Source organism: Coturnix japonica, chromosome 4, assembly GCF_054131305.1.
Source record: "Coturnix japonica strain WE chromosome 4, WE-NBRP24, whole genome shotgun sequence".
Taxonomy (NCBI): Eukaryota; Metazoa; Chordata; class Aves; order Galliformes; family Phasianidae; genus Coturnix; species Coturnix japonica.
In genome coordinates, this window is record NC_140666.1 from 77,736,577 (window position 1) to 77,762,997 (window position 26,421).

Consider the following 26,421-nt stretch of genomic DNA (forward strand, 5'->3'; position numbering starts at 1 on the left):
CAATGAATCTCTTTGCCTGTATGATACTGCTGCCTGAACCCTCTCGCATCACCCTTCACCTCATCCGCTATTTCTGGGTGGTCTAGTAGCTTGTCTTTTTCACCTGCAGATAAAGCAGTGTGTGCTCTCTAAGTCTAACAAGATGTAAAATGCATTTACTGTGCATCTGCTTCTTGTCTCAGCTGGATTTTGAGACAGAAACAGAGTACTCTAGGATAAGCTGGGAGTGTGGCAAATTTCTCTTGCTTTTGATCGTGTAATTGAAGAATGCAGCCAAAGAACGTGAATGGGAGCTGATCATACTGGTTAGAGGAAACACCGTATTGAAAGCAAAAAGTAACAAGGCAGACTGGCATTGCAGATGTAATGAGAAGTTAAAGTAATTAGGCAATTTAGTATGTACCTGCTGGTTTTAACCTCCATTCAACCACTTACCAAAGAATATCAGGGCATGTCAGAGAGCAGGTGCATTGACAAGGTTCCTTTTTTGTTTGTTTTTCTATGATTAGTGTATTTTGCACTTTATTTCTTCAATGTGCAACTTGATTGGGCAGAGAATTTCCTTTTGCTGTCTCTAAGGTGAGCAGGTTGTCTTGTATGAGGGCTTTAAAACTGAATCAATGTCAGTATTGCTCCCATCAGCTTCCTCTGCTCTGGGCTGAACAGATTGAGGGACTTCATATGCTCCTTATGCATCCTGCCCTCTAGACCCTTCCTCATTTTCATAGCCCTACTTTGAGCACTCTGTAGGTTTTCCCTTCTCAGTAGTACCCAAAGCTGCACTTAATGCTTGAGGTGAGGCCCCAGCAGTGCAGAGTAGTCCTGGGACTAGGGCCAGAGCAAGTGTGTGGATCCATGAGATAGATGAGCAGCAGCAAAGGGAAGCACCCTAGGTTACCTGCTGGAGGAGACTTCTTCAAAGGAAACTGAATCTAACTATAATTAAGGTCAATGGCAAAATGCTTTCTAACTTTGAGGAAGCAATGAAAATTCCTCTCAGGTCAAAGCAATACTCAAAAATGTCAATAAACTGAACTTGCTATGGAGCACCCAAAAGATTTTTTTTCTCTGCTAATAAATCTAAAATGTATTATAGTTTTCTTGTTTGTCTTGGACTTGCAAGAATTAGTTTATAGTCTGAGTTATAATTAGAGAGGAAAAAAACAATCCTGAAGCTATTTCAATTCATTAATTTCACACTAATTGTTGCTGTTTATTCATAACACTAAATGGGGTCAAACTGATCCATATTCAGAAAAACACTGAACTGAGCAGTGTATACTTAGTCTATTGTCACTGTCTGTTATAGATGATGCAGAATGGGAGGAAATTCTGTGATATGAGATGTTATGAAAGCAGTTATTATCATGTATATTATCAGTGTAATTCTATCCTGTTGTTCTGAAGATCTCCATTCAGTGTGAGTTGAATGCTTCAGTCACGGTACTTATTGGTTAGCTTGAAGTTTTTTTCAGAATAGAAATTTAATATGTTACATTATGCATAAAAGGATAAACGAATTTCTGGCATAATTTGATTAATGCTGGAATTGCACTATAACCGAACTGGCTCAGTAGAATTGTTTGAGTGAACATCAAGCATAGAGTTCCCAAAGGTTTTATTCCAACTGTTTTCCTGTCACCTAGATTTGAAATGCTTTTGTGGAAGAAGCATTTATAACTAATTTATGTTGGGACTTAGTAGCCAGGCTGTTTATTTTTAAATCTGTATGTTTTTTGCTCTCTCTTTCTGTAGAGCAGTTCCAAGAAGAAAGCCTAGTTGTAACCTTATTTTCTTACCTGAACAGTTCAGTGTTATTGGCTGGATGTGCATGACACGTTATGCAGAAGATGGTGATTGTTTCATTGACTGGAGCTCCACATAGGTGCTTAATATTTAATCACAGATTGCTTTGGTAAATTATCAGTTCATCTAGCTAGTTAGATTTACCAGGGCAGATGGCATTTCGTATGTGTGATGAGAGCAGGGAGGAGACAGTGCAGAGCGATAATGTAATTAGCCGTGTAAATGAGCCTCACAAGGTAAATCTCTTTAACCCCAATGAGGAAATGTGTTCTATGCTAAAGCCTTGGATTATTGGTCCTGTGAAACAATGTGTGCAGCTGGTCAAGCCAAGATTTCAGAAGTAATCTAATTAATTTGAAAATAGAAGGCATCACTCCTTTCCACACCTGCCTCGCAGTTCAGTTTTGTGTTCAAAATGGGAACTGGCCTCAAAGATGATGGCTGGGCCCTGAGGTACTCTGTGCATCATGCAGAATAGTATCAGGTGGAGTTGTCTCAGTTCAGTTTAAAATAAAAATGTATTTCAGTGCTAGATTTGAGATGTTCTAGCTGGGAAAGAACGGCTCTTCATAATAGCAAATGTAAATCACAGGGATTAGGAATTAAGTGGAGACCGAGGTGTTTCTTCACTGTGCTGCCGTGAGCCGTATACATGAAAACACAGTATGCATGGGAGCGCAGGATGTTCTGCCATTTAACCTCTGAGTGATGCTGCATTAAACTTGATTGCTAGCAATGTGAATAAAACTCGAGAGGGGGATTCTTGATCCTGCAAAACTACTGTGGCGTGTTTGTGCCTACAGATACGTGAGTGAGTAACTGAAGGTAATTTTACATTTGAATTTGGCCAATACTAATTTTTATGGGAATATATATAGTTTCTGATGAAAAGAAAATTCTCTAAATTTTGAAAACACACCAACGATCTTGTTTTCTGTATCAGTTTGTCATGGTGTATTCAGGTACTGTTTTGCACTGGCAAGATATGAATTATGGAATGGGTATAAATAACAACTGTGAATCAGAAACATTCCGAGCAATTTAGGTGTATTGTAGGTAGTCAGAGGGGTTGGGGATTTTTTAATTTTACTTTTTCATATTAGATATTGTGCTTGGAGATGATCAAGATCAGGACTGAGCCCTGAACAACACGATGTAGCTGCCTGCACTCTGAGCCAGGGGTTTGACTGAAACATCTCCAGGGGTCATAGAATCATAGAACAGCATAGGCTGAAAGGGACCTTAAAACCCATCTGCAGTGACTGTTCTACAGTGTATTGTTACACAATCCAAAATGGGTAAATAAATATGTAAATGAAAAGTTTATTTCAGCCCTTCTGCTTGTGAGATCAAAAGAAAATTCATTGTTTTGGATGCTTCATGCACCAAATCTTTCTTAAAAATTATCTCTTTGGGAGGGATGTAGATTTAAACAAGAGGAAATAAATTCTGCACTTGCTGCTGAGGAAAATATTGTCTGATGCAGCTGGTGTGTGTTGTATTTTGGGCTTTGTGCAGTGCTGCCCCACTTGGCTGTGCACCTCTTTGCTACTGAAACTCCCTGAGGAATGCACACCATCAGGGATGCTGTGAGCATCTTGGCACAGGTTGGTTGGCCCCTGCCAAGCAATATTTGAGCAGGTTTATTAGGATCGTAGCTCCTTTCTTTTACCTAGGTTCCTACTTAACTGATGTTTTTGTTCTACCTCTGTTATTGTGGGATTCAGCCTTATCTTCTAGATTCTGTATAGTCTTTCAGAATGTTGTTGTATGAAATCTTTTATCATCTTCTGTTAGCACACTTCCTGTGTTTTAAAATACACTTCCCTTCTGTTAACGACTTGCAGCTTGACTCTCCTGTGATACATTAACAGATTTTTACTTTACTTGTTTAATTTGCAGTTTTGGTGGCTACAATTTCCTTGCAGGGGAAACCTTCCTTGGCACATTGAGAACAGCAGTTGTTGCCCTGCGGTTGTGTTTGATTTTCTGTGAGGATCTTGAATCTGCAGATCAGTCGGGTGCTGGTGGTGAGGGGAGGGGGAGTTCCCTGCTTGGGGATTTGTTCTTATGAGGCTTGTGCAGAATTAGAGAGGAGTGAAATCACAGCGCCCTTGAACACACTGAGCCTGGTCCTGTATGAACGTGGGGTCAGAGTGTTCCCTCCTAATGTATTCTCTTTTCCTCAGAGACCAGAAGCTCAGTGCATTATTTCTGCTGGACATTTGAGCATGGCTTCTTGTGTGCAGCCTGGCAGGGAGCAGAGCTAGAGCTCCCAGTGCTTGCAGTTGCAGGGCATCACACTAGTGGCCAGCAGCCACAGGTCCCAGTATGGTTCCCATAGGGACAGTAACACCTCTGTGAGGGTGAACTGCTGATGTCTGCAAAAGGAGATCCATTCCTTCAGCTGCTGGGGTTTTCTGCAGCAAATAAGTGCAGAAAACTTGTATTTCAGATGTTAGGTGCCATTGATGTTAAACTTCTACTTCATTTTTTGGATGGTATCTTGTAGAAGTGAGTGAAATGGAATTGTACTCGCAATACCACGTGGATTTGTTCTGGCTGTGTTGAATACCCTTGTATAAGGGTTGTGTAAGGTCTGTAGATCCCAAAACCACAAAAGAATGGGAAGTGGAATAAAGTGGGCAAGATGAGGGCCTTCTTCCTTGTGCTGTTCAATCAAGAAGTCACCATTAGCATTCTTATTTTGCACATTATGTATGTAATTTTGTGTGTGTATTTCTATATATCTATGCATGTGCTTGTCATAGAAATGAAGCAAAGCTGACACCCAGAACTTTGTCCAAATAATTGATAAGTTTGTGCTTAACTTGTAATAATGTTGCGGACAGGTGACCTCAGAAAAGCCTTCATTGCATTTCAGTATATTGATATATACCCTGGTTATCTTCCTGCGATCTCATAAAATGCACAGTCAATTAAAAATGGTACTCGATGGGTTTATGGAAAGACTTATGTGCTTGTTGATCCTGTAGATGTCTATTCTTAATTGCATCCTGCCTTCCTAAGAGTCAAATTCATACCATCCTTTCTTCCATTTTTATAATGTGTGTTGTTTAAATCTCTGGAATATTCTTATTTTCAGATCTCATCAGAAAACTAGCACAGCAGAAGTTTGGAAATTCACAGGGCGATTATCAAAAGGTAAATTGTCTGTGTGTGTCTGCATAAAATAATGAAAACAGTGACTTTGAAATTCAGTTTTATTTCTGAAACAGTGAGTAGTATTTTAAAGCTGTAAGAAAAAAATATGGGAATGAAATTTGAGGGTAACAAGACTGATGCTTTCTTGTAAAATTTGAGACAGAAATGTGTCAAAAATGTCACAAAGGAAATTTCATGTGCTAGTGTAGAAAACACATAGTCAAGGCTCCATTATAAATTCCAGCTGTAATGTGATTGCAGTCCTTATTATGCAGAAGCTGAAGCCCCTTTGTATTGAAAAGTAATGCTTTCATTTAAAAATGCTTTATAGCAAGAACATTACTGCTCAGTTCTCATGCTAGTTTCAGCTATTTTCCTCACAGAGCTCAATTTATATACTGCTTCTGGTGCCTTGGTCAAACTGAGTTTCCATAGCCTACTGATAAAGTGTTTTTAGAGTGTGCTAATCACATTAAGTACTCTCTGTTCTCTCTTCAGGTTTGTGATTTTTCTGTGACAGTTGAAATTCTTAGGATGTCTGTTAACAAGAGGAGGTAGAATGAAACTTGGATGTCTGATTTCAGGCCATTCTTCAGGATGGTGCCCCATCTTTGAAGCAGTGTCACTGCTCAGGCCTTCTTCCTTGTGCAATGGGAGTCGTAACCAGGTCCATGCAATGAACAAGTGGCTCCATGTGGTGTTCTGACAGATAGATGAGAATGGAGCTTAGCATACAGACATTAATCTATTGCCTTGATTGAGAATGAGCTGAATGACCTTGGGATTTGCAGTGGGAAGACCTTGTATTTCTATGTCTTTCTGACAGTGAGCTTATCACTCCAGGGGTTTGATACACTCTGCTTGACACTCAAGTGCTTGGATATTGGCAGCACTTGCCAATTCTATGGGATTGTCTAGTGGGGCTTTCCCATAGCAGTGCAACACTTGTCTGTAGTGCAGGCACTCCTAGAGAGCAGCATGAAAAGGGCTTTGTTGGCTGGGTCCTTGGATAAAGTGTTAGAACATAGGTGGTATAAATGAGCTTGAGTGTTGTGATTAGTGACTACTATGTAAGTCATGACAAATTTGAGACTAATAGCTGTAATCTGAAATTAAAGTATTTGGTAAAATACTGTGTGATTATAGGATGGCAGACACAATATCAGGTGTGCTTAAGATGTAGACCATCTATAGGACCAAATTCTGACCAGAATATAATCAAAACCTTGAAACAACTTCAAGAATAAATGAAGGCAAGTGGAGAGGCTTGCAGAAGCCAGAGGTATCAGAGAGGTGTAGCTAAGAAGAGGTAAGTGTGGCTGTGAATGTGCCTCCGGAGGAGCTCCCAGCAGGGGCAGAGAAATGGGAGCATCCCTGGAGGGTGCGAGTAGGAGACTGGAAAAGTTGTCTTGGATTTGGTTGCTCAGTCAGAAGGAATGAACTTGAACTATGATGGGCTCAGGGAGTGTTTGTTAGGATGGTCTGGGAAATACATAGGTCTTCAGAGGACAGTGGAAGTCTTTGTTTAGCTTAGGAAAAGAATTGACAAGGGATATGATTACTCCTTGTGAATGCATATATATGAAGAAGAAACACCAGGAAGAAAAGACTCCTATTTGAGAGTGATTGCTATCACAAAAGCTGTTGAAGAAGTGGGCCATGTGTGAACCCACATTAGAGGAGGGCTCGCTAGTTCACCAGGGAATTGAAAGAAATAGAAAATCTAACTGCTTCTGATATTTATCTTGTTAAATTTCTGCTGCCTTTCCTTCATCTCTCTCCTTTTTTTTTTTTTTTTAAAAAAAAAAAAAGCTATTTGTAGAATGTGTTAGTGACACAGGAGGACCTCCCCAGTTCTGTGCTGTGTGTCCCTGTGATCCCAGCTGGACTCTTGCATAGATGCCTCACCATCCCCTGGCAGGGACCCCGAGCTGCCAGGATAACCTGACAGCTGAGCACAGTTGCTGTGTGCTCACAGGGACTCAGCTCGCTGCTGCTGTGACAGCCTTAGTTCTGCTGGGAGATGGCTTGCTAAAGCCATTCAAAATCATACATGGTACTGTATTTTTAGGGGAGGTTAGTAGTACCAAATATGATTGCGACTCTTCCAAGCATGTTGTACAGTAGAAGTTCCACAAAGATCTGTGTAGTGCTGAAGAAGACTCACACACAGCAGACTTCAGGTTGAGGGTCTGCTGTTTTACCTACGTAGCTTTTCTATTCTGCTGACAAGAAAAGGAAAAAACATTATCACGTGTGAATTTGTCATATGGAAATTAATAGGGTAATGCAATACATTCTGTTTTCATTGTGAAAACAAAGGGGGAATTAGGTTGTTCAGAAATTCCTGTCACTGAATATTCACTTCCAGTGTTTTCCTGAAATACAGATGAAAAAATGAATTAAGAACCTGTTAGATACACTTCCCCATTCCTTCTTGAATGCCTTCTTTTTTTACTTTTGCATCATTTATAATCTCTCCATAATTAGTTGAAAGTGAATTTTCTGTGTAATCTGTTCCCAAAACTACTACTGAAAATGCTGCACTTATGCCAAAGTAAAATTAGCATTGAAAAGAAAATGTTAGTTGGGAATATTGCAGGTCAGTTACAACTGGTGGAAATTTTGAAGGAATCACTAAACCAATCTCTGGCCTTGAGATCGCTGGGAATTAAAAGGAACAGATGTTTGCTACACTGATCTGTGCTGCTCTGAGATGGAAATGTTTGTTGGACAGATCTTATTTACTTAAAAAGGAAACCAGACATTACCTGCTGTGTATTTTATTGTATGTAATTCTCTGTAATTACATAGTTGTGCTTCTATGCATTATTTTACTTCAGTGGCTTTTTGTTATTGTTTCTGTGTTGTTAATTGTTTTGATTGTGGTTAATTATTCATTGCTCGATTTGTTTTTGTGCATGCTGCCTGTTACACACACTCTCCATTTGTTTTGACTTCCACAGCCTGAAAATGTTGTCCTGACACTCCAGGTAATGTCCTATCTGCTAGATGTACAGCTTTGACAAGAAACTAACCGTGTCGATACGCACTACTCCTATTAAAACATCCATAATTATTTCTTACGTTTTTTTTTTTTTAAATAGTTTTTTTTTCCCATCTAACCTATTTAAAAGTACATCATAGAATAATTTCTGAAATGTTCAGCTCTCTAAAGATGAAAACAGGAATGTTTTTTCTTGCGGGTTTCTGTGTAATTCTTTGAGAAAAATACCCATATTCTTCTTCCAAGTATCTACTTTGTGTTCTTCAGAAGGGAGAGCAGCTTTAAACCAGCAGTTAGTGGTAATGACAATTAAAGGAAAAGAAAACAACAACACAAAAACTAGATTTCATCCTAGAATTGGTAATTAGGTCAGAAATTTGCAACTCTGCTAATGGTGATGGTTGCTGTATTTGGATCAGTTGGTAATTAGGGATTGTGAGGAAGGGCATCAGTGAAACTGGAACTGGAGCATGATAGATAGCTTGTGTGAAATGGTAACTTATTTTGCAGGACAATATGCAGCCCCAGTTTTAGACTTTTATTGCCAAGCTGATCTTGTACTGGCAGATCTGTAAAACAGAGGAGGGTTCAAATTATGAGTGTGATAATTATTTCTCCCAGAACCATAGAGAATCTGGGAAGAGAGATTTATTAGGCAGGAGGGACATGCTGCCCAGCTGTCATATGCTTGCCTGGCCTGGTTTGAGCTGTGCTGCCCTGTGTTTGCAGCAGCTGTCCCTGGGAGACTGCACTACCTCGCAGGCACTGTGCCCTAAGCTGGTGGGGTATTGCGTTGCAGGCCTTCCTTCCTATCTTCTTTCCTTCCTTCCAGGTTTGGAAAGCACGCTGTTAGTTTCTGATGTTATGTTGTTTGGCACCAGAATAACTGTCATTACCTGAGAGAGCCTAAAATCCACACCGTTACATTTTTCAGTCCCTAAGCAGTTTTTTCCATCTGGAGTTTGCAGAAAACTTTGCTACTGCAATCCATCATCTGGGAAGGACATCCCTTGGCTGGTCCCATGAATCATTCCATACCTGATTAACAAAAAGAACAACATATCCTCCCTCCCCAGCGCAGCATTGATCCATGCAGCCTTGCTGACATTTATGGAGGCCTTTTGGAAACAGATGTGGGCAACATTAGATTTGTGGTCCAGGAAATCTAACATGTTCATTTTTAATCTACCTCATTTGCATCACTTTGCGTTCGTTTCATGTGCACATATTTCTTAGCTAGAATGCATTCCTGTAGCTTACTTCCTAGTGCTCTCATTAAACAACTGTTAGCTGTCGGTGTCTGCAATGTAATATATCTTTTTGTTGCAATAGTTGCTGATTATTGACAAAAACACCAGGCCCATAACCTCAGAGATGTAGTAGATGGTTTAGTCTTTAGTTTAATTGTTATTAATTTGCTCTGTATGATTGCAGTGACTGTGTGATACCTGCTATTACCACTATTTTTGTCTGAATTGCAGGCCATCTACTATGAGATCGGTTTTATAGTCTCCGCAGCCTTGGGATTGCTATTTATTTTGTTACTGCCTCTTGTGGGACTTTGCTTCTGTATGTGTCGTTGCTGTGACAACTGTGGTGGGGAAATGCATCAAAGACAGAAGAAAAATGCTGACTGTCAGAGGAGCTGTTTTGCAACATTTCTTTTTGTTGCTTCTTTAATAATAAGGCAAGTGTAATAGAACATCGCGAAGCTTGGTATAGCACTAAATTTGTAGTGCCATGTGACATATAATGTTACTGTATTAGCCTATGGGTGTAGAAATGATTTTATTATGCTAAATAATATTAGTACTTATTAAAGAAAATGCGACTGCATTATAAAAGTGCCACTGCCTTCATTATCCCCAGGTCATTATGTGTTCGATTGAAAGGAATGCAGATATGGAACGTAAAAAATAAGCCTGAATGTAACAAATGAGGTTTCTGCCAGTCTCAAACTGGCAATTGCAGAATGTTATGTTAAACTCCTGAATAAATGATACTGTGTCCTGTGTTCAGTCCATCCCATAGAGAACATGAGGTACAATGTACTGTTTGGTTCTAGGTAGTGATGAAAAAAGCAATTCCTCCTATGGTATTTGTCTAATAGATTTTCTTATAAGTTCAAATTAATGGGTATTTTTCTGGGCACTGATTGAATTGTTTAAGCCATGAATTTGCTCTCTGTAAGTGCTTGAGTTTAGTTACATTTTGATGCTGTTGGCATGAGGAGTATTCACATCCTTTTGCTCTGTGCTGTGATGAGGGAGTGCAGTCCAAGCTTTTATTTTCCCTGCAGATGCTTTCAAAATATATTGTTTGCTTTCAGGTTTTGTTTTTTATGTTTTTTGTTGGGTCTTGTTGTTTGTTTCTTTTTAAATTTTCCTTAAACTTCGTTTTTTAACCTGCCTGTTTTTCTTATTTTCTTATATTCCATAAAACCCATCACGTCTTTTCATGTGTACTATGTCAGTGTTCAATCCAGTGGGACTTACCTTGTCACTTCACTGTAACCTTGATTTCTTTTTCCTTTTACTGCTGTCCATCATGCTGAATTAAGGCCTTCCTTATGCTTAACTGTAGCACTCAGTGATACCCCGTATTAGATAATGTTCTTTGCTGCCATGTGTCACTGACAGACATGACACTTAAGTAACCTGACTTCAAGAAAGCCAAAAAAAATACAGCAGGTGATACATCCTGCCACAGTTACAGGACAGAAGTTCTTCCAAGTACAGCAGTGCTCAAAGAAAATATGTTATGAAGTTACCCTTCAGCATGCTGGAGCTGCAGGCAGCTGACAGAGCTTGCCAGCACCTTTACATCAAGTCTCAGGACACTGTGTTCGAGTTGTAGTGCCTGAGGGGATGTTGCCTGTCAGCAGAGAGTGCATTAAGAGATCCTTCCCCTGTCAGTCTCTACTGGTGTGTTTGCTGCCAGCTGTTGCTGTGGTTTTAAGCAAACCCCAGGTTGTGAATGGGAGATCAGCGATCCATACTAATATATTTTTCCAGGGCATGGGAGACTGCCTCTTTAACTTATCTTTTCTATCAGGCATTGGGAATGTCAGGTGCATACCCCAAGGGAAAGGTTGGCCTGAGCTCTCTCTGCAGGCTGCCATGGGCAGAGATAATCCCATAGGACTTGCAGCTAAGTCTGTAATGCTGCAAGTGCTGCACAAGGCAAAGAGGGGCTTTGTACAGCTTGTATTGCTGATCTCAGCCCAGCTGAGGCAGGTCTGGCTCTCAAATTTCCAGTACATGGCTACACAAAGCAGGAGCCTGCTGCCCTTCCTCGATCTTCTTTAACAATGGAAGACAGGATGCTATGCATGGATCTACTTAAGTCCACGGCAGCTTGCTTGCTACTGTGCTGAAATACAAAGGAGAGTTGTGCTGGTAGCCATCTCTCCTCCCCACCCACCTCACACAAAAAAAGAGAGCCTAGGATGTACCTGTTTTTCCACCTCATACACTGTTCTCAGCCTAAGTCTCCTTGGGGGTGTATTTCTACTCTTCTCTCCAGTTACCTTGCAGTTTCAGCTCAGATGGAAGGTTTACCTGTCGTCGTTTTTCCCAAATCCGTGCTTCTCAAAGGCTGGACCACAGCTTTGTACATAAGCCGTGTCAGTTACACGGAAGTTCCATCCTAAGCAAGTAAAATGCTTCTGGCTAATTGCAAACACAGCCAAAAGAGCAGGAACTTGAATGACCCCACTGCTGCTGGGTGACATCAAGACAGATCCAAACTGTCTTTTCTTGGCTGGGAAAGGAAGCTCAAATGCATGGTGGAAGAGTATTAGCAGGGGAAAGATGCTGAGCTCAGAGCTTGCACTGGATAGTACATGTAGAAAACAGCTCTTGAAAACTCTGGTAACGTGGGTGGTTTTTCTTTGCATCAATATATGTATTCACACCAATATGTGTAACTGCTAGTGCAGATTTTAGGAGATTTCTGCTAGCAGATTTTATCTTCTTACCTACCCGCTGATGGTGCTGTGGATATTGAGATGAGGGTTTAAGTTTACTGAGAGTTTTGTAAAGAAGGGAAAAAGATTACAGCTTCTCTTTCCCTCCCCCAGATATAGCAAAAAAAAGGTTTTCTACAGAGATGTGCAGGCTGACTGTGCTTGGTACAGTGGGGTTTCCTCAAGGAGAAGTATAAGGAAGCAAGTAGGAGTTGTGATTATGTACCCAGTTGTTTATTTTAAAGTGCATAGGCCTTACATTCCCCAGAAGGTGCATTTTGTGTTTGAAATACTTCTCTTGGTAGAGCGTCATGGTGTTTGTCATTCCATTTTCCTGTATTGATATTGCCATACAAAATCGGGACATTTTTATTTATTTTTAGTGAAAATGTATGTGCCATACTTAATACCAGTCATAGGAGCTTGTATTGCTGATAGGATAGACAAGCATGTGGTTGGTTTTCTGTCCTTCAGAGAGATTGTGGTGTTGAGTTCTATTCTGAAGTCGTATGTATAAAGTTGTGATTGTTATGTATAACGTGCTAGGCAATGGATGGGATGAAAACTGTATTGGTATCTTGACAAATCCCTCACTGAGCCTTCATAGAAAGCACTTGAGCTGTGTGGAACTGATAACGTGCATTGTTCAGAACCTGGGAATCAACCTTAGTTAGAAGATTTGGTGAGCAGGTTAGTATAGAAAGCTCCAATCCACTACTATGTTGTGTCTGCTGTTTGGTGGGGAGCAAGGTGCTATTTACCCAATATGTAAAGCAGTTCTGTTTCTGCTCCGTGAGTCAAATATTTTTTAGCAAGCACAGCTAAATGAAAGGCTTAGGACCCCCTGTAACTGGAGTAGTGACTTCTGTATCTCTGTGACACATGACTAGGAGCTGAGCATGGAGGATCCGACTCCTGAGTAGCCTGTTTAAACAGTTCTCAGATGACGTTTTTGTTCCTCCTTTATGCTTTTTTGTTGTTGTTGTAGCTGCTTACTGAATGTTGACTCAAGGTTCAGTTATATAATAAATAGATGTTGTTTTTTTTTTCCCTCTATCGTGCTGTGTATTTGTTTAGTTGCATTCAGAATGTAGCTGTGGTTGTTCCGGATGCATCAGCTGTATAAAGTATCTCCCCCTGTCCTATGTCCTCCCACCCCTTCCATTTAGGAGACTGAAGAGAAAAATGATCATGCTCAAATCTCACAAAGTACTGTTTTGTTAGCTTGAAATTGACCTTTCTAGTCTGTGAGCATAACTCTGAAAAGGCATAAAAACGCTGGCAGCCCAAAGAACAAAGATGGCATTATAAACAAAGTCCACAGAGGGACACACAAATGTTTGCTTTTCCTGATAGCTTCAGATAGTTTGCCTTCAGATTTCAGGAGGAAGAAAAATATTTGACTACATTAATAGAAAAATATATTCAGAACTGTTAGCATTACTGTAGAAAGAAGACTAATTACATGTTGTGTGTGTCCAAAATGTAAGTCATTTACAAAATGTAAACCATTGGAGGTTGCACAGGTTCTTGGCATTTTGTGCATCCTAAGTTCAGTGTTCTTTGGTAGCAGCTGATGTTAATGACTGCACAAGGGCTTGGCCACTTTGGGAATATATCTGCCCCTGGCTGTTAGTTAAGTAGTAAGGTGAGCGTTGGTGGCGCTTTGCTTTTGACTTCTTTTGGGAAGATAGCTGGTAGTCAACATTAAAGGCAGGACTCAAATTCTGGTATAGGGGAAGCCATCTCTAACTTTATCATGCTCTAAAATCAAACTTTTCCTACTGAGTCTTTGTCAGCAGCAAAAGGTCTTGTACTTGAGAGCAAGCCTTCACCATGTGTGGGAAAGCTAAAATAGGAAAAGTGAAATAAAGATGAAGATTTGTTTGGAATCACGGATAAGAAGAAGAGATGAGCCTTATTAGAGTGTTTGCTCCTGTCTTGTTGAGATGCATGTATCACATTATTTTAGGTACTCAGCATTCACCATCTGATTTCTCATTTGAGTGCCTATATTATGGCTTACTTTGAGCTTAAATTCTCTGCAGCAAGAATTTTGTTTACTGTATCTCCCCCAGTAGGGAGATAGAGTAAGTTTCCTTTAAGTCCTGTTTTAAAATATTAGGGCTTCTTGATGACAGCACATAAAGTTTGTCATTTTGGGAGGAGTCCAGTGCCTTTCATAATGGTGACTCCCTTCTGTCATTTGGATGTCTGTAATGTTTGTTTTCAGGATGCTGCCTAATTACTAGTACCGAGCTGTTACACTGCAGCACAATTGAGGGACTGAACTAATGCATCATCCAGAAATGCCTGTAATGCATCTGGCTGCAGGCTCCAGGCAGTGCTTCCCTTTGGGGATGCATCATGCCTCTGATGAGTGGTTCAGTGCTGTCTACCAGTTAAACCTTACAGCACTGAGTGGGTTTGTGTTCAGCCTGCTCTGGCGGCTCACAACACTGCATCCCTACCTGAGGCTGCTCTGCATGTCTTCTGGTACCTGTAACTGCAAAAGGTTGTTCCCATATGAAAGGTTAGTTGTTATGAATATGAGATGGGTTTAAAACAAAAACAAACAAAAAAAAAAATCATGCTTCTGTTGATTTTACGTCTACTCTAAACAAACAAACAAAACTAAGTATTTTGTACACTCTGAAAGATTTTGGAGGCTCTCATGGGATTTTTAATTGCCTTTTCACTTGATGTTTGTGCAGATCTACCATGTTTTGATTAGAATTTTGCAGTGGGGATGATCCAATAGGAAATAATTAGTGGCGGTGCTGATTGCAAGTCTTATCTTGCTTCCCACTTTTTGTTTTATTATCAGGAAATGTTTATGTTTTTTTAGAGCTAATGGAAACTATTTTCAAAACATGTATATAGTTATGTAAATAAATAGAGCCATTATGAGCAAATGTTGCTGAAGTTTTCAAATGTAAAATATTCCTTTTCATAGTTATTTTATGAATGTTTGTGGCTATGTCAGCATTAATGATACTGGTGAAGGAGTGTAACATTGATAAGCTGTATACAGTTTACATGTTTGCTGATGCTGTCAGTGCAGATGGGTAAGTGTCTGTAAATTTTTTTTACTTCTGAAGTCTGTGGTAAACACTGCTTTTCGTTTCTATATTTGAATTAGTAGCACCACATCTGCCCTGACAACTGATTCCTCTATTCTGTCTACGGGTGGATATGAGATAACATAGTAAGAAAGACAAAGCATAAATTTGGGGAGACCTTTATTTTCATAACATTAGAGGTTTTTTGCTGTGTCATTTGTTCTGGTCTAAAATGTTAGGGCAGGCATTCACTGTAATAAATGTTTTATTTGTATTTTTTGTAGTGTTGGAGTGCTTTGTGCATATGCTGCCAACCAACACTTAACTAGTCAAGTCCGAGGAGCAAAGAAACTGGTCAACAGTAATTTCAAAGATCTGAAAGTTTTCCTTAACGACACTCCAGCGGTAAAGAATTTGTTCTTTATAAGGAATGGGGGTGGGAGGGGAGAAGTATAAGGAAGAAGTATTACAGAAAATAATCACTTCTTTCTGTTTGGTAAAAATGACAACCAGCAGTGTGGTATTAATTCTTTGTGTGTCACTCTCATAAAGTAGAGTGAATGAGATGTGGTTAGAAACTTTCACGTGACCATAAATGTTTGATAGCAAACATTGAGTAGCGTTTGAACTCTATTGCATCTGGGGAGTGCTGTTAAATTTTCAATACTGGGAGTTGATCTGTATGCAGTTAATAATTTGGGCAAGGTGTTGTGACAGCCTAGTGATGCAGGCATATGTCAGGAAGTGGAGGTTGCATCAAGAAACTCTTGGGACAGGTTGCCTTTTGTGGGCCTGGAACTGCTTTGGGGCACTGAGAGAAAGTTTGCACTGAAAAGAAAAAACCAATGGCCTCAGAACCCACCAGATGCCTCTTCACTGAGTGATTATAGTCATACAAATATGACAGGAAATATCAGAGTAGAAAATCTTCTTACATGGGAGAAGCTATTCTAATAAAGAAAAATAGACACTGGCTAAAAAGTTGAGAAGAACACTAGAACTATGGAATTTAAAAGTGTCAGATACACTGATACCATGTATAGACACACGCATGTAAGAATTTCTTGAAGATAAAGACTTCCATTTCTTTAAAAAGTTATGGAATCCAATTCATTGTCTATAAGCTCTGAAATCCTAACTGATGTCCTTGCCTCGTGAGTATGAGGTGTATAACACAGGAGGATTTGAAAATAGTCACATGTAAAGAGTAGTTGTTATCGCAGATTAGCAGACTACGCGATTGCTGGTGCTAACGCTATTAGTTATACGAATCGCATTTCGTCTGTGACATTGCTGGAAACAGTGCAAGACTTAAAGACCTGCAAAGTTTTAGTCCTCAGGTCTGTCTAGGAAAATCAACCTGCCAACACAAAAAAAAAGCCTACATCTTTCTTGGTAGGAAAAGCCATTTTATTCTTTTCCCCTTTCATGAAAAAACAAAACAAACAAGTCTGTCTCCTACTTTGTGATTTAATTACATCCACTGCTGTATGATGTATGGGGTTGTTTTGTGGGTGTTTTTTAGTTTCTTTTTTAGTGCATTGCACTGAAAACCTGAGGCTGCAAGCCAAATACACTTCTGTGCACATCTGAGTCACTTCTGTTTAAAATTGGAAGCCTGTTTACTGTGCATATTAACTTCTGCATGACTCGGTTAGGATTCACACTGCATTACTTTAAACATGCAGAAATCAATCAAAGTTACTTCATATCTGTAGCAAGATTTCCTCCTGTGATAGTTATTTAATAGCCTTTTGTACAGAACTAGGAACTGGCGATAACTAAGTTGATATTGTATATTGATGCAGTGACTTGGTGGAAACCAAGTTGCGACTAGACCAGATCTGTTTGTCAGTGAAAACCATTTGCGTTAAGGCAGAATGACCAGCTGCTTTTTTAAGGGAAACTCCGAGAGGCTGTCCCCATAAAAGCCACTCTGGATAGTGAATTTCTTCAGAACCACTATCCCATAAATTTGCTGCACGTTTCTTACTTCAAGAGAGAATCACATCAGAGGGATGAATACACACACAGATATACTGTGCCTGACTGGAAGCCTTCATGTTGCACAGTTCCTGCTACGTAACATTTTTAAGTAGAGTCTTCTTCCCCAGAGATCTTTCAGTAATGTGCAATTCCCAGTAAAACACATCTTTTTATGTGCAGTTTTGCCAAGCAGGGTTTTAAAATATTTAGTTAACTGAAAACAGTAGAACTCCAGAATTTGGGGGAAGGGAGGGGAATACTGCACAAATATTTGGGTTGTTACAAAGTGTGGCAATTTCTGACTCATTATTTAAAAGTATTACTTTTTTTCTTTCCAATTACTGTAATAGTTTTTTATATCATCTTTTCTCTTCCCAGCAAATTGACTACTTGGTGAGCCAGTATAACACAACCAAGGATAAAGCACTCTCTGACCTAAATAGTAAGTACTTTGATTTAGAGGGGGTTAGTGATGTGTTGTTTATTTAAAGCTTTCAATAAGATAATGTAAACAGCTCATAATGCGAAGGGAGATTTGAATTAAGATTATATGGTTTGCAAACATTATTGCTGTTCTTAGTATTAAGTGAGACTAAAATCTGAGATTCAGCTGTTGCTGTGGTACTCATAGATCTCTGTGTTTGTTTATTTTTGTTGTTGTCTCTTTGTCCTCTACTCAACTAGAAGTTGAGATACATATTTATCTTCTTTACAAAGCTGCTTATTGATTGTATTTGGCACTACAGGATGAGCAGCTGAAGAACAAGAAATGACACTTGAAATGCAATGGCTTCACCTCCTTCAGTACGGTCATGATAGGAGGCATCACCTTTTAAACCTCTCAATAAGCAGAAACAACCAAAAACCAAACCTCTGAATTTTTTCAGAACTTAAGCATCACTCTTCAAAAACTATATATACTCAGTATATATACTCAATTATACTCAATTATATATACACAATTATACTCAGTATAGATTAGAATTTAGTATACATTATTAACATGTGCTGATAAGCATGTGAGCTTGTGTACAGGTTTGCATTTCAGACTGAAGTGCAGTGCAGAAATATCAAAACTGATTGTGAACAGGATTGCTGGAAGCAAAGATAGCAACTTTGGATTCCTTGAGTCTATACTTTGGTATCAGCTTAAAGCATGTTATAAGGACAGTTTTCAGCGCAGTGAGCTTGATATACCTACAAGTCAGTGTGTCTATTAAAGATCACTAAAGCACACTGAAGGCAGTAGCCAAAGCAGTATTTGCACATATTCCTAATTATTTCCGTGCCAGAACACTCGCGTATAAAAACCGGGCATTATATAAGTCTTTAAAAACAAGAGCACTAGCTGAAAAATAAATTAATATCTTCACTTCAAGTACTAGCTTCTAGCTTTCAAACCAACAACTCAAATTAAATATGTATTTACTCTCAGTGCGAGTTTAATATGTTAGCTAATAGGAACCTAACTGGATCTGTGAATAGGAGTGCTCATCAATAAATAAATAAAGATAGCTTTTATTTTCTTGTACAGTACTGAGATACCAGAATTAAGTGTGTGACACCTGAGGACAAAAGGATTTCATTAAAAGGGAATCAATAGTAGAATGAACCTCCAGAGAAATGTAGATGAATTTAGTTTGCCCACCCTGAGGAAATGCTGAAACTCTTTTCTGCTTGATAAAAATTCTCATCCCAAGCTAGAAATGTAAGTCTTGACAGTAATGGATGCTTCTGTAGCATTCGGTATTCCAATCTCATCAGGAGCGAAAGCTCCAAGAGCTGTTTGCTGTAACCTGAATTCAGAAGAGACCCAGCAAATACTTGAAGGATGCATTGCATTGAGATGCTTCACCAATCTCAACTCTGCATCTGTCTGTCTTCTGCACACACCCATTCTCATTTTTACTGAACTAAGATGATTTCTGCTGATGGGCAGTGAGGCAGGAGGGCTCGGAGGGAGGAGATGGATCTGCGTGAGCCTGAAGCCAGCACTGAATGCTGAGGGACAGGCTGGCAGCCATGCATAACACGCTTAAAGGATTTTGGCGAGGATGGTTGTCAGGTCTGGGCTGTGGGTCACCTTGACATGTCAGGAATGAGAGAAGGGAAAAGAAACTGTTTCCTTATTTTTCTCACGCGACGGAGCTATAGCTTGTAGTGAATGAGTATGCCACAAAATTCCTGTCAGATGTTGGACCTTGTTAAGACTACTTTTGAATATAATCTGATTCCATAATAGGTAGTAATTGCCATAAAAATAACTGTATCAGGTCTTGGAGAAATTGTAGTACGTCTTGTATACTGCATTCAGAGATCGATAGCGCCTATACTAAAATGTAATTGAAGCTGAACTAGGATGTGATAGTTTTTTCATCTCTCCATGCTGCAGATGTTGGACCTTTGCTTGGTAGCAGAGTTCAAGAACAGCTGGGGAAAGAAGTACGTCCCGCACTTGATGCAGCTTTGACAATGGCAGGAGGTAAAGATGTGCATGTTCTTGTATTAATATTCTGTTGCCATGGTAAGACAGGTTTCATTTTTTTGGTGCACAATGTGGGATTGCTTTATGCAGTACCATGGTTCTACTTAGCATTTTTCAACATGTCTTGATGTTTCTTTTAAACTGAAGCTGTCCAATAGATTTATAAGTGTATTTAAAAAGTAAACCAAGACATAAGTGCCATTGTTGATGTCTGGTTTCAGCAGACACTGAAGGCATATGAAATCTGCAATCCCCACTTCAGTGGGGGGATTACAGTGATTATAAAGGAGACTAGGAAAGCTGTGCTCTCAGATCTGTCCATAGGTCTTTGCAGGCTAGTCTTTGATAGGTCTGTGGTTGAATGTCATCACTGTCAAACCTACTATGAGAGGGCCAACAACCATCATTTCTTGATTGTATTTTGGAATTTATTGTTATTTTTGCTTTGTTCCATCTCCCTTTTATAGAAAATATTCCTTTATTCTTTTTTTCTGTTGAAGGTTTTCTTTTTCCAGGAATCAGGTGCACATTATAGAGTAAAGTGAAATTCATCGTTAAACTTGAGTAATTTGCTGGGCTTTTTAACCCACGAATTCTCTTTTGAATTCTTTCTCGTTCATTCATCATCGTTCTCCTTTTTTTTTTTTTTTTTTTTTTTTGCTTTATTTCTCTTATTTGTCTTGAAGTCAAAGTGGAAAGGGCTATCAAAGGTAAAAATAAATAAATAAAGAAAAGAGAACCTTGTGTTGTGTGAAGTGTGCTTTATATTCGTACACTTGTGCATTTTTAGTTGTATCGTGTGGTTTTTGTCTTAAAACTACTGTTTAGTGTTCTTTTGTGTTGTGTGGTTGGGACAAAATCTAAAGGCAGACAAGTGTTAATGTGAATTAGTGCTTAGCTGATGCAACTTGATCTCTTTTGCTTTCCTCATGCAGCCACGTAATTCTTGAGTTGGACTACAGCTGACCTTAAAAATACTATTTTGTGGATACGAACTTCCTTTTGAATTCTAATAACCAAAATTGAAATTCTTTATTAAAACAACCGGGTTAGAAGAAAGAGGGAATGAGTAGAAGAGAGTAATCTGAAAAGTGGGTAGAATCTCAATAAAAGTAGGTTGAGCACATTGATTTGTTTGTAGGAGAATGTAAGTGATCTGTTTTTATGAACTTAAACATATTTGGTGCTAGAGGGTTTTTCTGGGATGGTTGGAAAGATCATTTAAATCAGTATTGTCAAGAAGCTCATGGTGTTTACACGTATGTTCACACTTTCCCTCTGCAATGGTGTCTAATTTCTAACTAAAAGTATTTTAAAAAATGATGTTCGTTCTTGCAGCAATCAGAGAAACAAAGGAAGCACTGGAAAACGTGAGCGTCTCTGTAGAAGTTTTGCAGGAAGGCACTGAGAGGCTTCATGCAAACTTGACGGATGTTAAAATGCACCTGAGCAACACCCTCAATGATTCTGCATGCGCTGCAGCTCAGGCTGCCTCCACTTGCAATATCATCAGGAATTCATTAAATCAGCTGAACATTAATGCCAATTTCAGTGGGGTAAGAGAATGTTTTCAGACTCACAGTGTGACTGCCTCAAATAAGCCAGCTAGTATCTCTGCAAGTTAATGGCTGGCACTTGTGAGATAAGTGACCTTCACTAACTCTGTTTCTGGGTAATTACAGTCACTGTTCTCATTTTCTGTGTGGAAAAAAATAAAATGTGTGTCAAGCAGCTACATTAAAGTGCTGCTATGGGCAGGAAAAGAATCTGCCCTCCCAAAAATGCTGAAGTTTAGCTTTGCTTTTGTACATCAAAGGTTTCAGGGGTATGCTACAAAGATTCTATTACAAACAGTCTTTCTAGTTTCTTTACCTTCACTCCTATCTTTGAAATATTGAGTAAAGTAGTAAGACAACCACTTTGATGTGTCTTAAGGATGCTTTTTGTTTCCTAGTTACCGGGGGTGAGCTCACAGCTTGCGAAGGTCAATGATGTCCTTAAAATAGACCTTTCTAGTCTGGTTCAGAAGGTATGTTTCACAACAAGCTCGTAAACTACTAATTAATAAACTGGGATATGTGAGTATTTTTGATTCAAATTAATAATAATAAAAAGCTAAACATCCATGCTCTTCTAATCAGCTGTAGTGTATTCCCGTTATCTTGAAATGTGCACATTCAATCTTAAATCTGGTTCAGTGGATCTAATGCAATTACTATTAGTATTTTTGCAAATCTGGCATAAGTAGAGCAGTTTAAAAACCTACCAATCTGATAATGCTTGCTAGGAATAAAAGGACACTGTAGGGGACTGCAGGCTCTGTGCTGGAGACCCACACCCTTACTTGCCTATGAAGGGAACAGGTTTGCAGGAAAAGGCTTCAAGACTCCACTACAGTTGCTTCTCCTTTCTGTCAATGTGAACTACTGAGCTTGGTCCCCACAGCTTTAATGCTTCCTCTCCCCTTCTCACTGAAGAAAATGAATTACAGCGTTATCAGAAGTAGCTGGATTTCATTGTTTATAACAAAAATTTCATGTTAAAGAGGCATAGGCTTGCAGAGGGTAAGTGTTTTACTGGTATTCAGTCACTCCCCTCACGCAGTGAGTCTTCACATATGTGGTAGTTTTGTAGGAGTGAGAACTGTCAAGCAAAAGTGCTATAAAGTTTGAGATGATTGTGACTGATGCATGTGTATTTAAATGTAGACATTTTATAAGGAATACCTTGGTGAGTGAATGAAATCTGAAATGCATCTTTATTTTTCTTTTAGCTTCTCTAACATGCAGTAATGAAGTATGTTTTTCTTGGTATTACCACATATATTTTACCATGTGTGGACTTTCAGTCCTTGTCAGAATGGAAAAAATTGCAATTAACTTGGCCAGGAGAAACTTATCCTAATTTTCCCAACTTTTATTTTTAGGGTTACGCAGCATTTAATGATACTCCAGACTTAGTAGTGAATCAAACTAAGAACATCTTATCAGGTGAGGACAATGGAAACTGCCTTTTCACTTTAACTATTTAATGTTAATACTTCTGCATCAGTTACTGATGCATTTGTTTTCTTTTACTGATAATATATTTCCTGGGCTAAAGGGTATCAAAAATTAAGTCTAAATCTTATAAGATTTAGTTCCATGCAAAGCATAGGAAGTAAGTATGTCTCAATGTAAGACCCAAAATAAAGTCTAAAAATAGACCACATGCTATTTTATGGAAGAGTTCTATTTGCTGGGCATTGTACTACTCAAGTAACGAGATACCAACTGCACTATGATATTTACTTTTATTGGGTTGAAAGGCTAATTTGGCATGAGCAGTGGTGTATCTGTGATGTATTTAGCTGCGTAGTTGTTTAAACAAACAAACAAACAAAGAACGCCACAGCAACAAAACAACTACCTGACCTTGCCTACTGCTGTATTGAAATGTAGCAGATGGCAAAGGGGAGGTAAAAAATGTACCTTAATGTCTGCTTAATAATGCTTTATTACTCTGGCTTTAAACTGTGATTTTTTGACAGTACCTGGACACTTGACACTGACTGAAATGTAGTATAATGTATGTATACTAATCTGTTTTAATTTTTGTTCTTGCATTGTGGACCTGTTCTGCATAAAAATACAGCTGTTCCTTGTAAGTTTTTCTTTTCTTTTTGGTTTTTTTCTTTGGCAAAATGAAACACAGTATGTATACAATTGTAGTATACTGTGTGAACTTGCCTAAAATGAGCCAGTTTTCTAAACATGAGATGCTGTACTTTTCATTAGGAAATCTAACAAAGTTTTGCTCATTTTCAATAACTGCCCATATCCATAAACACAGACCATCTTAATTTATCCATTATTATTTCTGCACTTTTTTGTTATAAAAACTGAGTTTCATTAGCAAATAAAACAAAACCAGCAGTTCTACTAGGCAAATTTCATGTTCATTTGTTAATTTTTTTTAATGAACATTTTGGTACCTGGTTCAGCTTGATTGGAAGAGAAACATCAGACCACACACCTGAAAACACGTCCAGCTCTTGTTGGAGTAGGATGAAGTGGTTTGGTCTGGTGGTTGGCAACCCTGCACATAGCAGGGGGGTTGAAACTAGATGTTCATTATCGTCCTTTTCAACACAGGCCATTCTATGATTCTGTGAAGGTGCTGCCTACTACCAAGTGCAACCTCTAGATACACATTCTGCTGTTTAAGTCGAGAGAAGGGGAAGAGTAAACAGACACTGCATTTTACAGATAAAGAATGTGTATGATAAGAGAATGAATCATGTCTTTGTGCATCTAAGTAGTTTGTATCTAAATTGTAAACATAGGGTTTCTTCATAATTTGAGAAAAAAAAATTGGCTTAATTGATCTTTATCTCAAGAGTGTTGCTAACTAATTGGAATGAATTTAGGTAATCTTTTTAAATGAGACTGGAAATAACTGGTATAGATTATCAATATAAGCAGTCTAATTTATTTCAGTGTTGTATTCCCAAGGGATGAAGTTTAAATAGATTTTGATCTCTTTCATAAACCTGGTGGCTAATTGTCTCACTAAGTGTTACCATTTGCAATGCTGCATGAAAAGCAAGATTTAAGCTGCAAGATAAGCGACTCTGACTCAACATCTACATCTTTCATCATTAAACTGAATGCTAGATATAAAGTGTGTGTTTTAAAATGCCATTGTGTTACTTTGAAGCTAAATGCTTTTGTTGCTTGCTCATCATTTCCTTGTGCTTGTCTTCATGGCTTGCCTTGTTATATGTGCAAAAAGGCTTAATAGCATTTTATTATGCATACATGGAATGTAAATTTCTTCTGTGAATCTGTAACAATGCAACACATTTGTTCTTTATAGATATCAAAAACGTGCTGGAATCCATTGGTTCAAATATCAGTAACTTCACAAAAGCTCTCCCTGTCCAGAAGATTATAGCAGATTTGACAGTATATCTGACACAGAGTGAAGCATATGTTCAAGATTATTTTCCAGTAGTGGAGCAGTATGATTTCTACAGGTAAGAACATACTGAACAGGAAATAACACAGGAGTGAAGTGCTGCCTACAGTTAATGCAGTAACACGTAACTAATGTGTTAATGTAGTATTCTAATATTCTGAAAGGGCATTGAAACAATTAATGATGGGGAGTGAAGTCAAGACTCTAGAAGGCAGCTTCTTGGGGATGTTTTAGTGAAGGCCCTGACTGCAGCTAACCAAGACGGGTGCTGTTCCAGTACAGATATGACTTCTGCACTCTAGGCTTTCCTATCATTTTTAGGAAGGACATATGTCAGATGTAATACACGAGAAGCAGATAGTTTCATAATGTTAGGGTGACTCCTGTTTTTGGGACTTCTTTTTGTTGAGTTGCAGGCAAGTTGCTGGACTTCCTACTGCGAAGAAGTAGTTGCAAAGACTTTGCTTCCCACTTTGTAAATCTTTATGCTTGTTCAAACTGATGTAGTACTTGTCCTTGTGAATGCATGGGTCTGTTACACACATTCTTTCTGTTCGTGACCTGAATTATTTCTATAATTGAAAAATAATTTCCTATGTTGAAGCATAAATCTTTTTATTCCATACTGTTTACTTTGTCAAGAATTTATTTCAATCCTCAAACTCATAAAGGTCTCCCTACATTTTGACATTTCTATTGAACCTTCATCAAAAACTGCCTGTTTTAATCCGCTTCACTGCTATAGAATAAATGTGCTAATGATTTTAATACAGTGTTAAATGAAAGTGAGAAGGAGGCTGAACCTTAAGAACCCTTTTTTATAGTCATAATAACCTTTCTTTTAGCCCATTCAAAGGGAAAAGAAATATAAGACATATAAGCTGGGAACATTGATGGTGGAATTAAAAAGAGAGGAGGGAATTGGGGGAAGTTAAAAAGCTAAGAGTAGCTATGAGATGTGTGAATAAATGAATGTGCTCCATATATGTGACTTGGAAATATTACATAACTTTATTAAAAAGAAATGAAATTCTGTTCTTATCCAACATCTTTCTCCTGATCATATTCCATAAACTACTTGTAAGGTGCTCACTGAAGGCACTCCAGAACAGACACATAAAGCTTAGGTTTAAACGCCTTCAAATATAGTTATTTTCAATTTCAGGCCCAACATAATGGTGAGCAAAATGTAGTAAGAACTGCAAAAGCAGTGATGTACTTCATGACTAACCACCAATCCATACGCATAAACTTCTCATTTGCTTCTTGAACAAATTACCATTTGGCACAGAAGAGGCAGATTCTCATGTTTTGTTTGACTTTGAGTTTGATGCTGCAGTACAAGCAACATTTAGTAGCTGGACCTCGGAACACATGTAAGGTTTGTTCCCCAGCCCTTCAGTGGCAGCTGTCTGTAATCGAACAGTGATTGGATTCCTAGCCCAAAATGTATGTTTAGTGTAGGAAAACAGGACTTTTTTTGCTGAAATTTGTTGCCAAGCATGAACCACAGATGGGCCACTTAGGAATATAGCGTTGCCTGAAGTGTTCTGCAGGTCTTCAGTGTGTTCCTTATTTGCACCTAACCAGGCATTTGGGCTTTATTCCCTAGGTGGCTGGGTTGTCTCATTCTCTGCTGCATGGTGGTCCTGATTGTGATCTTTTACTATCTTGGGTTGCTATGTGGAACCTGTGGTTATGATAAACATGCTTCTCCAACAACCAGAGGCTGCATTTCCAACACTGGAGGAAACTTTCTTATGGCGTGAGTTTTACTTGTGAAAAAGAAAATACATACAAGGCACTTGTAAAAGGTTTTTTTTTAACTGATTTCTAAAGGGCATATGTATGAAGAGAATTTTTATTAGCAATGTATGGCTTCTGAAATAAACAGAACATAAACATTCACCTAACATATTTACAGTGAAACACTTAGGCCTTGGGTTGCCCTTTCCTTGAAGTTCATAGCTGAATCTGCTCTTGT

At 38.7% G+C, this 26,421-nt stretch overlaps 1 protein-coding gene across 25 annotated transcripts in view; it reads left to right on the forward strand.

Moving 5' to 3' along the window:
- PROM1 (prominin 1) overlaps positions 1 to 26,421 on the forward strand; it is a 54,150-nt gene that overhangs the window by 13,284 nt on the left and 14,445 nt on the right. For 14 of the 25 annotated variants that reach the window (XR_014945491.1, XR_014945492.1, XM_085545697.1 and 11 more), the window contains exons 3-13: positions 4,913 to 4,971; positions 7,938 to 7,964; positions 9,460 to 9,665; positions 15,292 to 15,412; positions 17,372 to 17,435; positions 19,386 to 19,475; positions 20,817 to 21,034; positions 21,433 to 21,507; positions 22,405 to 22,468; positions 24,336 to 24,495; positions 26,050 to 26,202. Coding sequence is in view for 23 of the 25 variants with exons in the window: in XM_085545697.1 (XP_085401823.1) it covers positions 4,913 to 4,971; positions 7,938 to 7,964; positions 9,460 to 9,665; positions 15,292 to 15,412; positions 17,372 to 17,435; positions 19,386 to 19,475; positions 20,817 to 21,034; positions 21,433 to 21,507; positions 22,405 to 22,468; positions 24,336 to 24,495; positions 26,050 to 26,202 (1,237 nt within the window). In the remaining 2 variants the exon portion in view is untranslated. The remainder of the gene's footprint in view (positions 1 to 4,912; positions 4,972 to 7,937; positions 7,965 to 9,459; positions 9,666 to 15,291; positions 15,413 to 17,371; positions 17,436 to 19,385; positions 19,476 to 20,816; positions 21,035 to 21,432; positions 21,508 to 22,404; positions 22,469 to 24,335; positions 24,496 to 26,049; positions 26,203 to 26,421) is intronic. The other 11 variants (XM_085545689.1, XM_015862773.3, XM_015862779.3 and 8 more) reach the window with 2 other exon arrangements.